The sequence below is a fragment of the Alexandromys fortis genome, unplaced genomic scaffold (genome assembly GCF_014885135.2).
Source record: "Alexandromys fortis isolate MF-2015 unplaced genomic scaffold, M_Fortis_MF-2015_v1.1 scaffold_13, whole genome shotgun sequence".
Taxonomy (NCBI): domain Eukaryota; kingdom Metazoa; phylum Chordata; class Mammalia; order Rodentia; family Cricetidae; genus Alexandromys; species Alexandromys fortis.
In genome coordinates, this window is record NW_026067908.1 from 868,418 (window position 1) to 885,546 (window position 17,129).

At 37.1% G+C, this 17,129-nt stretch overlaps 1 protein-coding gene across 1 annotated transcript in view; it reads left to right on the forward strand.

Moving 5' to 3' along the window:
* The first annotated feature begins 1,910 nt into the window (after positions 1-1,910).
* Positions 1,911-17,129, forward strand: part of LOC126497937 (selection and upkeep of intraepithelial T-cells protein 10-like) — an 18,111-nt gene continuing 2,892 nt past the window's right edge. The window contains exons 1-9 of the mRNA XM_050136208.1: positions 1,911-1,986; positions 3,201-3,482; positions 5,760-5,900; positions 7,099-7,118; positions 8,294-8,307; positions 8,963-8,981; positions 9,297-9,369; positions 12,263-12,385; positions 13,631-13,704. Of these exons, the coding sequence (XP_049992165.1) occupies positions 1,911-1,986; positions 3,201-3,482; positions 5,760-5,900; positions 7,099-7,118; positions 8,294-8,307; positions 8,963-8,981; positions 9,297-9,369; positions 12,263-12,385; positions 13,631-13,704 (822 nt within the window). The remainder of the gene's footprint in view (positions 1,987-3,200; positions 3,483-5,759; positions 5,901-7,098; positions 7,119-8,293; positions 8,308-8,962; positions 8,982-9,296; positions 9,370-12,262; positions 12,386-13,630; positions 13,705-17,129) is intronic.

Genomic DNA, 17,129 nt, shown 5'->3' on the forward strand with positions numbered 1-17,129 from the left:
CTGCCTATCTATCTTATCTGTCTGTCAGTCTATCTATCTATCTATCTATCTATCTATCTATCTATCTATCTATCTATCTTCTATCTATCTATCTATCCAGCTATCTAACTATCATCTATATGTAGCAACAATGAATGAAAATAGAGACCATGGACTTGAAAGAGAACAAAGAGGGGTATATAGAATTATCTGGAGAGAGGAAAGGAAAGAGAGAAATTATATAATTGTGTTATAAATAAAATAAAAATAAATAAAATAAAATAAATTACATTAAAAATATTAGCTCTTTAATGCATGATGATATAATATTTTGTAGTTTTTCTTTTTACTTTTTTGGTGAATGACAGTCATATTTGTATATCTCATTTTCAATGACAAATATTCATAAGGTTTATATTAAAAATTTTTACCAGTGATTTGTTATTAGATGTTTTTTTTGGATTGCCAGCCCCAAGATAATGACAGAGACTTATTATCAAAATATTAATAATAAAATCTTGGTCTTTATCTTAGGCTTGTTCCAACTAGCTCTTACAACTTAATTGAACTTATTTCTATTAATCTATGCTGTGTCACATGGCTTTTTTTTTAACCTTTCCTCCATTTCAGCAGGTGGTGGGTTGTAACTTGTTTGCAAAGGAAAGAATACACATCTTTCATTTCCTTGTGAAGTCTTGACAGAATTAATTAGTGAAGTACAAAATATTGTGACATAAACCATGCTCTATTCATAGAAACCATTTGCTAGAGACTCATATATAGATATGACCCAGTCTGAAAATACTAAGAGAAAACAGCTCACTGTGGAGCAGGAGGCAAGTTTTAATTAATTCTTTTAAAAATGATTGATTTATTTATGAGAATATGTATCTGTGTTGGTATATGCCACGCAGATGCCAATGCCTGCAGGAGCCAGAAAAGGAAGGAGTCAGGTTCCCTGAGCTGGAGCTGTGGTGAGCAGGTGGTTGTGAGCACTAGATGTGGGTGCTGGGAACTGAATGCCAGTCTCCTGGAAGAGCAGTGAGTGCTCTTGACCACCGACTATCTCTCCAGCCCCAGAATGCCATTGTGACTACTTCATTGAAACCAATGTTTACGTTGCTTACTGAAGACTGTCTTTTCTACTAGACAAACAGCTCTAACTGTATAATGCTAGAACATGAGAGAAAATTAATGAGGATGGGTTATTTTATAATCTCTTATTATAATGTCATCTAACTGTACTGGTCAGCTATGGAAAGACTCCATTTTTCCTCTTTGAAGAAATTGACTTATATTGTTGCTGTTATTGTTTGAGACAAGCATTCACTCTATATAGTTCAGGCTGCTTTGGAATTCACTGTGTAGCCCAGGGTGGGCTCATTCTCATAGCCATTCTCATTTCTCTATCTTCCAAAATAATATAATATCTATATAGTTTTGTCATTTACATTTGTATTTTTGATTCACACGGGTCATATTTAAGTATGGTGTGATGTAGTGATTCTACGTCTCTGGTCTTCGGAAGGAATTACTTAGGTTGATTTTTGTTCTGAAGTAATTGTCTAGGTTGACTTTGGGTCCACACATGCACAGTGTAATTAGTTTTCTGTGTCTGACTTGTTTTGCAAAACATAATGTCCCCCAGATCTATACATTTTGCTACAATGACATGATTTCATTCTTTTTTATGGGATAATAACGCGCCTTTCAGTAAAGTTAATCTCCGGAAGGCACAGAGCCAAGTGCAAACCAAGATAGGACCCTAGAAGAAATCACCCCAGGGGGCTGGCAGCAGCCATTAAGAGTTTTCCTTGCAGGGGGAATTTTCTCAAATGATAGGGTTTCAGAATGTTGTCTTCTTGCTTTTCTCTGTGTTGTCATGGTTCTTATTGCCCCAATATTGATTGCAATTTCATTTTCCAGGTGTGATGGAGCCTGCAGCTCCCTGTTTATTGGGATTCCTTTTGGCCTTTCTGCTCTTACAGTTCACAATACCTGCCCAAGGTAGAGACATCCTCCCCATTTTATTGATTAAATTTGTTCTTTGGCAACTTCATACATGCTTACAAGGCATTTTACTTACTCTCCCCTAATCCTCTCTCATTTCCCTTTTTCCCTATCATTTCTTCTCCTCGTTACTTCTCTTTCTTACATTTGTACTTTTTGCTATGCTTTGTAACCCATATGTGTGTGTGTGTGTGTGTGTTGTGTGTGTGTGTATTAGTAAACTACATTAATTGTACAACTCAGTAAATTTTTTGCTTATAGGGACATTTATGAATCCATTCCTCAGCTCTAGATACTAAGTATTTTCAGCATCCCAAAATGTTGTTGCAATTTTTCCTAGTCAATACCATCCATTTCTTGCCAAGTGACTATTGTTTAACTCCCATTGCCAAGAATTAATCACAAATATTGCTATATTGTTACATTTATACACATCTAAATAGCAGCCCAATCATTCATCATTATTCATTAATTCTTTTGGATTTGTTTACAGCATTAGTGTTCACAATTATCTGTATTATTTTTATTTGTATTATTTTATTACTTTGGGTTTGGGACCATTATGCTTAATGATATCATTAACATTCTTAAAATACACAACCATCTACTAAAAATTTCTGGTTGTAAACATCTATGTATAACTTTAATAGATACTGACATTTTTTCATATAAAGGGAGTTCTTTGCCTTTTGATCTTTGTCAGTGTCAGTCAATCCTTGTCCCCCTGTGTCAACACTGTAATGGGGATCAAGAATGAACCAATGAGGTTTTGCTTGCATTTCCCAGATGGCTGAAAATGTTGAACATCCTTTAATATACTTGTTGGTCATTAGGATATCTTTTTAAATTAAATATGCGTTCTACTGTTTTCCCATTTTAGAAAACAAGCTTGATTTATAGCATCTGTCACCTATCTAGAATGGGGTTTCTTTATTAGAAAGAGTGTGGATATCTTCCAGTCTATGGCTTTTTCTTTTTACCCATATTCTGATATACAAAAACTACTTAATCTTATGAAGTTTGACTTTATCAGTTTTTCTCTGATTTGTTCTTATTTTTTCTAGCTTGTGCTTATATTAAAGTATTGCTTTTGCCCTGATTGTTCCTATTCATATATAGGGCACAGGTAGCAGCCCATTGAAGTTTCCACAAACTTCTCGACTCTTGAATCCACACTACCAATCATAATGTCATCTTTCTCTTCTTCCTAGCAATGAACTCTGATATACAAATTAGCATCCAGGTTCCAGATGCAGAAAGTATACTGGTGGAGTGTACTTCAGGAAACTTGATCCCACCTGCTGACATTACATGGAGAGACAGCAAGGGGAAAGTAATTCCACCCTCGTCAAAATTTGATTCTCAGGATAGAGCTGGATTATTGTACTTGAAGAGCAATATTCTTCTAAAAAACAGAACACAAGGTCCTATTACTTGTTCTATTTACAATGTAACTACTAATCAGGAGAAAAAGAGAAGTATTTTCCTCCCAGGTAAGTTCTTATGACTTGGTTCTGTCAAAGATGAATTGTATTAAGGAGAGAATTGAATGAAATAATAAATATGAATTTATATTACAAGTTACAAACTGCTGTAGAGCTGCACTATTTGAGCGGCTGGAAATCAGAAAAATACTATTCTATGGAGAATATTTTAAAGAATGGTAATAAACTGGAGCGAAGTCTCAGAGGGTAAGAGCACTTGTTGCTCTCTCTGAGGGCCTGTTTGGCTGCTAGCACCCATACTGGATGGCTCATAACCACCTGTGACTCCAGCTCTAGGGTATCAGGTGCCCTCTTCTGGACCCCACACATTCCTCAGGGCATGTGCACATACACACAGCCATCCACCCACCCACATACATCAAAAACAAATCTTAAAGAAAGTATTGAAATGATTGGACAGTGAGTTCTCATTTTGTGTTGCATGTTAAGGATTCAAAAGCTGGCTAAAACTAAGCCCCAGATAAAATCTAAGAAGTCCTGGTCAAGGTGTGGCAACCCATCATCCCAACTGATCTATAGTTGTCTGGGTTTCAGTTTTATCCCACAAGGGAGTCTGACAAGTTTCTAGATCTGTGTGGAATTTCTTTTCAGGGGAGATAAGTTTTTTCTTGTACTTGAGACTTTTCCTTCTTCCCCCAATATGAGATTCTTGGGGAAATTCTCTTTTCTTTGGGGGCACATTATTTTGATAGTCTTATAGATTGAGAGACACAAATGTTATCAGAATATAAACATATTTTGGAGAAAAAAGTAATTGACTGTCTTACCCACACCTCTGAATCCTTTTAACTGCAATGAAGATCAGTGGATGCCTATAGGGACAATAGTGGCATGAATGTAATGAGGAAAACCAATCACTTTCTAATTTTATTTAAAGCTTGCTCCACAGGAGGAAACACATATCTGGTATTTGTAAATCTGGCCAGGCACCCATGGTTAGGAAGCATATAGGCCCTAGGATTGAAACTACTATTATTTTGTTAAATGGACATAGTAACAAACTACCTTCTAAATTGGAATCCCTCTAGCCATGTATTAGGGCAACTTTTAGACTCTTTCAGGGAAGGTTATATTGTGTATTGGATATTGGTTGACACAGGAACTCACAATGGGTCATAATGTAAAGAATATGAGTTTATGGAGTGCTCAACTACAAATGGTGCATCTAAGTCAAGTATTTGGAATTGATAGACAAAAACAGAGCACTTATTCTGAACTAGATAAGGAGAATAGAGTGAACCTAGCACACTGGTCCTGGTATTCTCAGGCCCTGCTCATGTAACCCACCTTTCAGAGAAGAGGCTTCAGAAATCAAGGAATCCACTACACCTGGTCTCAGTGCTCTCTCTCTCTCTCTCTCTCTCTCTCTCTCTCTCTCTCTCTCTCTCTCTCTCTCTCTCTCTCTCTCTCTCTCCTTTCCAGGAACCAAGCACATGTGGCAGAAAGATGGGTCCAGATGCTGAGAAATCAACATTATGAAAATCCTCATGTCCTACTCTTGGTAACCTTGAATTGATGCTCTCAGTCAGAATTTCCTTCTGCTTACACTTCTTAGTGTTTCCATATCTGACCTTCCTACTCTCTACAGCTGTCTCAGATGCCATACTTCTTCCAATCACTGAGGCAAGGGCCCCTAGCATCCCTGAGTACTTAACCTTCCTTCTTTTCAGATACGTAGATTATCTCAGGTTCAAATAATAACCAATTCCCAGGTGCTCAAGAAAGAGCACTTGGAGGTGGGACAGGGAGAAGATATACCCTTCAAAAGCATGTCCCTACATATTTTCTACACATGGTAGTGTTTTAATTGTTTATTATCCCATTTATTAAAAAATATGTATGGAAGCAGCACATGAACAGAATCTTAAGGAACAGCACTTCTGCATGTTGAATAGTAACCAGGAATATTGCCTTCCCATCTCCATCTCACATTGTACTGGAAGGTTTCCTCAAAGCAGTTTCTGGGGAAAATAAACACAAGAGTTTCTTGTGGTGTGGGGCGTCAAAAAAAAAAAAAAAAGCATGTCCCTTATCACCTACTTTAGCCACTCACTCTCATTCACTAATATTTTTGCCATTCTCTAAAAATTCCATCAAATTATGAATCCATCAATGGATTAATTCACTGACAAAGTCAGAGCCCTCATAAGCCAGACATTTCTCAGTGATTGGGTCTGCCAAATGAGGACTAAGACTGAAATGTGAAACTTTACATTGGAAACGTACATCCAATTCTTAACACCAGGTCCTTCTGTTCTCTTTCAGATGTTCTGTTCAAACCAGCATACATGTCGTTGATGTCAAAAAGACCTCCACGCCCTGTAATATATTTGATCATTATATTAATTCTTCATTGTCTCAGATATTTTTGTTGTCTCATATGGAAAAAATATGAATCTACAGAAGGTAAAGTGTTCTGAATCCATTTCTTCTTGAAACCAAATACTCAAGTGTGTTGCATACTGAATAATGTAACCCTGAATTTTAGTGCATCCCAATACTGTTTTTAAACATAAAGCAAAGAAAACCAGCCACAATTCACAATCCCAGAGAACCTAGACAACAAAGATGTCATTTGTTTTTAACTGCTGCATAATACTATGTTGTGTAAATGTACCACATTTTCTTTATCCATCTTTGGTCGAGGGTCATCTAGGTTATTTCCAGGGTCTGACTATTACTAATAATATGGCTATGAACAAGATTGAGGAGATGTTCTTCTGGTACAACTGTGCATCCTTTGAGGATAAGCCCAAGAATGGTATTGCTTGGTCTTGAGGTAAATTGAGTTCCAATTTTCTAAGAAACTGCCATACTGATTTCTAAAGTGGCTGTACAAGTTTGTACCCCCACCAACAATGGAGTACTAGTCTCCTTACTCCATATCCTTGACCCCAGCTGTGATTCCTAGCAATACTGGAGAAGATGTCTGAACTGGCATACCCCTGTAATCAAATTAGTGAATACCCTAATTGTCATCATAAAACCTACATCTAGTAACTGACGGAAGCAGATGTAGTGATCCACAGCCAAGCACTAGGCTGAGCTCCTGGAGTTCAGTTGAAGAGTGGGAAAAGGAATTATGTGAATGAGGTGGGGTGGCAAATAATGAATAAAGGAATCCCCAGAGACAGCCAACCCTACCTATTGAGACTTCATGGACTCTGGACTGAAAGCTGGGGAATGTGCATGTGACTGAACTAGACCCTTTGCATGTGGGTGACAGTTTTGTGATTAGGTATATCTGTAGATCTCTAGCAGTGCCACCAGGATTTATCCCTGGTGTATGAACTTGCTTTTTGGAGACAATTACCTATGGTTAGGTACCAAAAAAAATAAAAGTAAATATCACTGTTCTAGGAGAAAAAAACAAGAAAGAGAAATATACAGCATCAAATAGCTGGATTATTCATCTTTCCTAATCTTTCTCCAAATGTTCTTTTGTTATTCTCATGAGAATAGTCTGAATGCTATATTCATTAGGGTTTTTAATGTAATCTAAATTTAAGGAGTTAAGACGTGGTATAGAAGGCATGGGATACATCTAGAACAGCCTTTTGCAGTGCTGGATATCAGGACATGATGAGTAAGATGAGTAAGACAGAGGTTAACGACAGAAAAGAGGTAAAAAATTTCCTTAACTAACTCACAGCATCCCCAAACTACCATTTTATTGATCTTCTAAATTTTAGACCTTTAAAACATTCAGACAAGTCTACATGCTCCAGGTATGTCTCCAGGTAGGTTACATTCTGCAAAATGTGGAAGAAAGTAGGAAGGGGTCCTTAGTTCTAGCCTTGATTTACCCAAAGCGCAAATGATCATAAAACTTTATCTTCAAAAACTTTACACTTTGTAGGAGAAGGCTGTTTGTTCATCCCAGCCACTCAGAACCAAAATAACCACGCAGAAACTATATTAATTAAAACACTGGTTGGCCTATTAGCTCTAATTTCTTATCAGCTAGCTCTTACATTTTAATTTAACCTATTTCTATTACTCTGTATATCACCACGTGGCAGTGGCTTACTGACAAAGTTTCAGCATGTCTGACTCTGGCAGTGGCTCCATAGCGTCTCCGTGACTCCACCTCCTTTCTCCCAGCATTCTGCCTAGCTTTCCCTGCCTATTTAAGTTCTGTCTTGCTATAGGTCCAAAGCAGTTTCTATATTCATTAATGGTAATCACAGCACACAGAGGGGACTCCCACTTCAATACTTCATAAGAGAAAAGAACTTTTGTATATTCTAGGTTATTCTGGATGAAGGATGACTCGAACTGGGGAAACTTTAGAAATAAATTCATTTAACTCAAAGGATGAAATCTATTTGAGATTTACTGTTAAAATGAGACTTATATTCTTTAAAAAAGCATGAGTTCATATGATACAATGTGGGCAGTCATGTACCCAATGCATAAAGACCTCTATTATTATGAATGTATATTCATAAAATGCCAGGGAATAGAATCAATAGCTTATCTTACTAATTTATCTAAACAACCTCATGAAGTTCTACTTATTATTTCTAGATGAACGAGTTAAAGACCCAGGGTTTTAGGTAAATTGTTCAAGTTGAATCAATCTATAAATGTGGATCATAAGTTAAAATCAAAGTGTTTCAAATGCCAGACATTTTGCTTCAACCCTGATACTCTTCACCAAGATGTGGACCAGTCAAATCTTCCTTATATACTTTCACTGGTGAAGTAGCTACTACTTCCCTAGTTAACTTGACTTATTCATTCTTTTAATCAACATTTGTATATTGGATAGTTCATAAATATTAGAGCTGTTATAGACATTGAATATAAAGTAAAAGAGTGGATAAGAGTTTATTTTGAATGACAAAACTCCTTATTTCCTTATTGTTCTTATTGGTAGTTGCTGATACTTATGATCAAATATAATAAACAAACTCCAACAAAAAACAGAAGATGTAAACTAATATACACACAAAGAGAACAAAGTCAATATTAAATACAAACCAAAAGAAGCAGGTAACAACAAAACAAATTTTTCTAGATCTTTCCACCCTTACTGTTCATAGTTACTTATTTCTTGCATGGTATAATTCAGAATAACACAACTATCTTACTATTTGCTTTCTTCTATAAATGTTTCAAACTAGTCAATCATTTTTCTAATCTAGATAAATATAAGGAAGCAAGGTTTGGTAAGCATCAGCATACTGCCTGGAAGCAATCTTTCTCACATTGTAGCAAGCTTTCTAGAATATACATGGAAGCTCAAGAGAAGAATAAATGGATGGCTAGTAGAAAGGATGCTATAGAAATCTTGCAGGGTGCACAAAAGTCATAACTGCTCAAGTCTTTGTTTCCAAGGTAGCTTCTTTCCCCTTTTAGCTAGCAGAAACCCTACTCCATGGATCCTACAACCGTTAGGCACTTAAGCATTAAGACAAAGCTATAGCGAACAGAGCCCCACAGCATCCAAGTTATATTGTCAGGCTGATTACATGCTGCACAGTTGTAAGAAAAATGAGAAGGATATTTATTATTTGATCTTGTTCTTTAAGCCTTCTCTGCCTTCATTGTAAATGGCCATAGATCTTAGCTTCGCCCAATTCTAAGTTCTATCTTCACTAAAAATTCCTAACCCTGATCCTAAAAATCTTGCTTGTGAGGCTTTAACCCTGAAATAGGTTTAGTAAACCTTCAAGACACTTCCTCTATTCAGCATTTTTCTTGCTGTTCCAATGCATTCATTACCAAAGTTCTAGCTTCCTAAAACTTATTACTCACTCTTTTTCAGATCCGAGGAGAATGAGACTTGGCTATAAGATTGTCTGTGAATGTCTACCTTTAGCTTTGTATATTGGCTTCCTTCCTCTCTACTTGAAATTCAGGAGCCAAGGTGAGTGGAATGAGAACTGGGTCTGTCATTTCACTTTGTCTCTTCCCGGTGCCTTTTCATCTTCGAACTATTTAAACCTGAGTAGTTTGTTGCAGCGTTAGCAGTCATGGTTTCAGTGACATCCCAATGTCTTCAATTGCTGACACTGGAACTATTTATTTTCCTAAATTTTAGGCTTCCATCATGGCTGCTTATATGTTCATACTCACAGTTACATCTGCTTGTAAAGCAATGTAAAGGATGATCTCTCTAGGTCTCGCCTCTGTTTCATCCCAAATGTATAGACGTTCTTTTACACAGCACAATTTTTGGTGTCTCCTATCATTTACGATTCTTAAACATTAAAAAAATACTTTTGGTTTAGAGATCCCCTCTGATAATTAATGGAAAAAAATATGGTTTTTCTTTTGATATCCTTTTCATTTTCTGAGATGACGGAAAGCTGATGTTTAATTCTCTTGGATATACATTTGCAGGCTATTGAAAGTATGTGGTTGTTCTGTAACATAGAGTGTTTATAGGATAGTATCTGAAAATTTAAAAATTTCTTTAATTTCATTGTGTATATCAGGAAGAATTTTATAAGAAAACAACCAATGAAGTCACCGAAACAATCTAATTATTACTTATAAGTGGTTTGCACTAATCCATAAGACAAAATCGTATCAGACATTAGATTCAGATGTATCTTCCTCTGGTTTAACCTGTATTTCAGAATGACTGTCAATGAAACTCATTAAATCTATTTCACTGCAAATCATACAAACCAGCCTCAAATCCTAAACAAATAAATGCAAAGGAAACTTCTCTGCGAGTCAATGGGAAATTCACAAAACTCTATAAAGAAACTGAAGATAAAATTAACTTCCAGCATTATGAAATATACTAAATGTCCTAAACCAATCTTATTGATTATAGTATATCTTTCTATCCATCTAACACTTATACAGCTATGTAATTTTAACGTGAGTTTGGCCACCAAGAAAGCAAGAACAATATTTTGAGTAACAGGAAATATGAATATATATGAATCTTTTCTCCCCATCTTTCTTCTTTTATCCATTTTAATTTTCTGTTGATATCCTTATACCCTGATTTTAAAGACCATATTAGGATTAAACAGACTAATTTTAACTCTGAAAACCCTCATAAAAAGGAGTATCATAGAAATGTCCACATTCATCCGATGAGTCCAAAGTAGTGAACACTGAAATTAGTCTTTAAAAAAAAATGACATAAAACAGTACATCTTATGGAATACTGTGAAGAATAGAATTTAGGAGCCAAGAAGATGGCTTATCAATTAAAAGCATTTGTTGCTCTTGAAGAAGTCTGGTTTCTGCACCAGCATTTATATGGCAGACCACAATTCACTATAATTACAATTTAGGGGTTCTGAAGATTTATTTCTTCTGGCTTCTAAAACTCATATGCATAAAATAAAAAATAAGTTTTTTTTGTTAAAAGATAATAGAATTTAGAAATTATTTTCCCTTAGCAATATTGCAGCTGTTAACTGGTACCAATCCCATGCAAAAATTGAAGACAAAGACAACTGACAAGCTCTCCCATTGTGTATAGAGGGGCAGTTGTCAAAAGACTTAGAGTTTTCAAAATTAGCAATGATGGTCTAGACTTTCTATGTATATTAAGCATATGAAATATACCTTTTGTATTTAAAAATGGAAGAATGCACTTAAAATATGGACAATGAAAAATATTATAAAATATGAGAATATTTCAAAAGACCAAGTAGAACATCTATATAGATACATTTATACTAACAAAAATAAAATAAAAATAACTCAGTGGAAGCATTAAACAGAAGATCAAATGTAATGAAAAGAACTGGACTTCAGATATCAGGAAAGATACAGTGTGTACATAGCTACCACATATGGCACAGGCCCAGATTATGCACCAGTTAGCTCTCATTAGAGAAGCTCAAATTTTCAGTAGGTAACAGTCAACAAGGAGATTACGGTGTAGAGCATAAAAGAAGTCTGAATGGTTGTTCCTAAGCAGAATATTTATAGCCCGTCTACTTGCGAAGGCATATGGATCAATGCAGAAGAAGAGAAGGAAATGTAAGAGCTGCAGGTGGTGGATGACTACAAGGAAATTGTTTTCTCTGTGCAGTTACACATATGAACTCACAGCAGTTGAGACAGCATGCACAAGACCTGTGCAGAACTGGGCCAGATAAAACTGCAGCATAGAGAGGTAGGTTGGGCATGAAGTCACACCCTTAGCTATAGAGGTATTGGTAGCAGATAGCTGCTGGGAGAGGGAGAATCAGTTTCCTTTAAGGCTGTGGACTCTTATATGTTGACCACACTCCAGTGAAGGAACACATCCAATAATATACAGGCAGCACAAATTGTACTAGGTGTGAGTGTGTGTGCGTGTGTGAACACGCACGTGTGAGTGCATATGTGTACACACATTCACATATACACATACATCTCTCTGTGAGAGTACTCTTATTTTTCATAATAAATATCTGTTGGTCACCACAATTTCCTCTATTAGAATGTTTCTTAATGTCTAGAAGATCCTTACCATTGCATCAAATGCTTCCTTTTCTCCTTTGCTTAGCTCTCCTTTTATGTTTTTAGATGACTACTGATCCCAGATTGCTACTTGATTCTATTTCTTACCATGTTTTCACCTCTCTGTTAAAAATTTCCAACTCAACTGGAAAGCTATGTCATATAACCTTGGATCGGTGGCCAAAACTTTGCTCTCCAAATGAAGTCTAACCAAAGCCTCCTTTTTCTCTTTATTATTGACTAGGGTCCTGTGATCTGGCTTATTAATTTGTGCATATTCAACTGTCTTCATTTTATTTATTTTAAAACATGTTTAATATTTCTTTCTCTTTTTTTTCTAGCTTCTATTTTGGACGATGCATATCCACTGTATAGTAATTGGCTGTGGGATGTATGCATAATCTTGGTTGTGATGATGATATTTTTCACTGGACTCATTGTGCTTCTACTTCGTACCCTAAAGAGTAAGTGAATCAGTGGGGCGGGAATTCCAAGGATCAGTCTCCTGACTCTACCTAAATCTCCATGAATCTAATCTTAATTGGTAAAAACTGGAGGAAAGTAGGGGCTTGGATCATTGCTATTTTTCTTTACTTCTATAAGCAGACTGGCCTTGCCAAGAGCTCATTAGGTTAGCAAGTAGGCTAGCCTGTGGGGCACCATTATTGTTAAATTAGTTGAGAGTGGAAGATTGACCTTTCCTGAGGATTTCCTTCTGGATTTCACTGTTCCTCTTTTAAGTACTCTCTGTGATGCTAACCTCAGCTAAGGGGAGTTCTATCAGTCTTCTCCTCTGCGGTGCTATGTTACCATGCTGAGCTTTGCCCTATGATCAAGTCTAGTTTCCCATATTTAATGATTGATTCTCACTGAATTATGTTTTAAGGAAGTATATTCTATAATATAATATTCTATACTATAATATTATATAATTTACCAATACTACTAACTTCATGGATTTTCATTTATCCAGCTACTGTATCTAACTCTCTTTGAACGACTACAAAGACATTCAATAAAGCAGACTTAGGAAAGGTCCCTAGGAGGCAACACATCTTAAAATAGTATTTCTAAACACACACAAACTGTAAATTTTGGCATTTGTTGACATGGGGAGATGAAGAAAAGGAAGAGAGACAGCCGTACTTTTCGGAGACTGGCAAGTACTCACACCCAGAAGAGAACACTTGTTTTATAAAGTGAATGAGAAAGCCCAGTGTCTGCAAACCATGCTTAGGCATTTGTCCACTATCAGAAAGAAAAAAGATTGAACAAAAAGGGAAAAGACACAAAAACCTAAAATACTTTAATAAGTTTATTTTTTTATTTAAAACAATATTGGTTGAAGCCATGAGGTAAAAATTTTATATAGTCACAACATTTTATAATGGCCACATAAATTTTAATACAGGTTTTCTCCCAACACAGGTTCTAAAAGGAATAAAAGGAAACAATATATATTTGAGATCCTTTTATTTATTGATTGATATGGATTTTTTTCTAAGAATATCTTCTTCTTCTTCTTCTTCTTCTTCTTCTTCTTCTTCTTCTTCTTCTTCTTCTTCTTCTTCTTCTTCTTCTTCTTCTTCTTCTTCTTCTTCTCCTCCTCCTCCTCCTCCTCCTCCTCCTCCTCCTCCTCCTCCTCCTCCTCCTCCTTGCTTAATGCAATACCCAAACATGATTTTCTTCTGCTGTTTTGTTTACATCAGCCAAAGAACAGAACCAACAGGATCGTTTAAGCCAAAGTTCACACGAAGCTGAGCACGAAATGTCATCACTTTTGGTAACTTATTTATTTGTTTGTTTGCTTGTCTGTCTGTCTGTTTTACATCTTGCCATAGTTTCCCCTCTCTCCTCTCTTCCAAGTCCCTCTGGCCCAACCCCACTCTGTTCTAATACCCCAGTTCATGCCTCCATTTCTGTTTAGGAAAGAACAGGTTTCCCATTAGTATCAACAAAACATGGCATTTCAAGTCATAGTAAGACTAAACACCTCCCCACGTATTAAGGCTGGGCAAGGTAATCCAGTATGTTAAGTAGAGTCTCAAAAACCTGTAAAAAAAAAAACAGAGATAGCCCCTATTCCCATTGTTAGGAGTCCCACAGTAGGACCAAACTATACAACTACAATATATATGTTGAGTGCCTGGGTCAGTCCCATGCAGGCTCCCTGGCTATCAGTTGCAATTTCTCTAAACCCATCTGAGTCCAGGTTAGTTGATTCTGTGAGTTTTCTTGTGCTGTCCTTGACTCTTCTGGCTCCTACACTCTTTTCTTTTCCTCTTTTGCAGCATTCTCCAAACTCTACCTAATGCTTGCCTGTGGGTCTGCATCTTTTTCCATCAGTTGTTGGATGATGCCTCTCTGATATCAATTGTATTTAGGATGATTATAGGCCTAGGTGTTGAATCCTTAGTTTGTCTTTGTTATATGGCTGTTTTCTTCCTTGGTTTCTTTTTCTTCTCTGGTCTAATGGCCTAAATGACTGGTTACCAGTGAGTCTTCAGGTTCAGTTTGGTGTCCCCTCTGGAGTTTTTTTTTTTCTTCTAGGGGGTCCCTAGATCTGATCTGGCCTCTGACAAAGCCTGAGTATTCTTCTGAAGTTGTAGACCAGAATATGTAGCCATGGGGAAGGGATGGAGACTGGGTTCCTTAGAACTTGTCTGGCCTCTGCAGTCCCTAGGACAGACCTGGTGTCTAGGACAGCTAGCAGTGCTGGGGTACTTAGATACAGTCTGTACTCCAGTAAAGCTGAAGGCATGTGCTCTAATAAAGTTGAAGTCTTCTTCTGAAGTTGTACACCCAAATATGGAGCCAGAGGCTAGTGTTAAGGTATTGGGGTTGTGTGAGTAGTCTGAGGTAGTTGGGAAGGCTTTAAGGGTTTTTCTTTTGTTTATCAAGCTAATTTCTTTTTTTTTATTGAAAAAAAATTTCCCGCCTCCTCCCAGCCTCCCATTTCCCTCCTTCTCCTCCCACTCCTCTCTCCCTGCCCCCATTCTCTCCCCCTCCCTCTCCAGTCCGAAGAGCAGTCAGGGTTCCCTGCCCTGTGGAAAGTCCCAGGTCCTCCCCCCTCCATCTAGGTCTAGGAAGGTGAGCATCCAAACTGGCTAGGCTCCCACAAAGCCAGAACATGAAGTAGGATCAAAACCCAGTGCCATTGTCCTTGGCTTCTCATCAGCTCTCATTGTCTGCCATGTTCAGAGAGTCGGGTTTTATCCCATGCTTTTTCAGTCTTTAAGGGGGTTTTGTGGGTAGTGGGAAGTGCCTTAACTGGGATTTCTAGGACCAGCCTGGACTCCCATAAATCTGCCAGTACTGTATACCCTAGTTTGGAGTTGAGGGGGAAGGTACTGTCTGGGATTACTGGGTGGATTTTAAGGAGTGTTATCAGGCAGTAGGTGGTATCTTAGTGTCCCTAGGTCCAACATGACCTCTGGTAAAGTCAAAGACTTCTTCCAACTTCCAAAATAGTAGACCAGGAAAAGGGGTCCAAGGGTAGAGGTACAGTCTTGGTTTGTTGAACAGGCTTTAAAGGATTTAATGGGTGATGGGTGGTGTCCTCTCTGGCATTCCAAGGACCACACTGTCCTCCAGTACAGCTGCCTAGACTGTGGGGATATGGGAAGTTTTTCTGTATATGTGTTACTTTTATTAGCTAAGGAATAAAGACTCTGCTTTGGCCTATGGCAGTACAGAATATAGCCAGTCTGGAAGATATATATAGAGTAGCAGAATCAGACAGAGACACCATGTAACTGCTGAAAGAGACAGGCACCAGATGGAATCTTAATGGTAGGTCACAGGCTCATAGCAATGCAAAATAATAGAAATGGGTTAATTTAAGATGTAAGAGTTAGTTAATAAAAAGCCTGAGCTAATAGGCCAAACAGTGTTATAATAAATATAGTTTCTGTGTAATTATTTGGGTCTGGGAACCTGGGAAATGAATGAGCAGCCTCTGCTTACACATGTTGTCCCAATGAGGGACAACTACATCCACTTGAAACCTGAGAGACCTTGGGAAGGAAGTATACACACAAAAGAACAGAATTAAGCACAGCTCTTTGGTAGCCACAATTTTTTTCAGATGGGCTCTGTTTGTTGGAGGCAAGCAGGGTCACATCTCCTATAAGAGAGTTTTTCCTAACTCAACATTGGCAGTGAAGGCTGTGTGATGTTTTTAGGGGAGGGCTTCCTGTTTGTGCTGGTTCTGTTATGGAGCACTTAAATGTGGTCTGTGAGCAGCTTGTTACAAATTGCTTAATGATGACATAAACCAGCTGTGTCCTTGGAGCTAGGGCAGTGAACATAGCTTGCAGAGCTGGTGGTGAACATACCTCCACCATGTTGGACTAGGTGGGGCCAAAGGGCAAAGCAGTCTTCGTCCTAGATGGGACCATTTAGTATTTAGAAAAAAAGGCACTCCTGGTCAGAAAATGATTATATATAAGCAATAAAGGCAGATTCAGAAGAAAAAGACCTCTGAATGTGTTACAGTGTTGGATAAATGCATGTAGGCTTGTGAGAGATAAGAAAAAGAATATAGACAGTTTATAAAAAGAAGTAAATAGTTTTAAAAATAAAACAAAGTCTTTAAAGAGACAGTAAAAGTAATATAAAAGAGTACAGGCAATCAGATTAAAGGAGTAAGAAAAAAATAAGCAATGTAAAGATGGAATACACACAGAGAGTCTGGATTATGTATATTATTGTGTTTTCTTTAAAATTTTTGACTGCAGAGAGACATTTGATTCTGGGAGCTGCTAAGCAAAATCAACATATATATTTTAATGGCATCATGACTTCAAATTTGAGTGTAAGGATATGTTCCATTGGAAAACAGGTTCTTCTTTTGTTTCCACAGAGGACAGGAACCTATGGATTCCCTACAGGCTAATGTGTTTTGATGGAACAAGACTCCACAAAAGGCCTCTATGAACCCCTAAAAATACTTCCCCTGACGTACTCACAAAGATAGGATAGATGATAAAGTATTTTCCTTAATTTGCCAAGTAAATGGACTAAATATTATAAATATAATTCTTACTTGATAACTATTTTGTTATATGTAATTTTGCTATGTTAAGTTAAAACCATTCTTTTTCATTAGACATAAAAGGGAAAATAGTGTGGGAAGTCCTTCTGTCTATGTATTGCTTTTATCCGTTAATGAATAAAGAAGCTTTGGACCTATAGCAGGGCAGAACT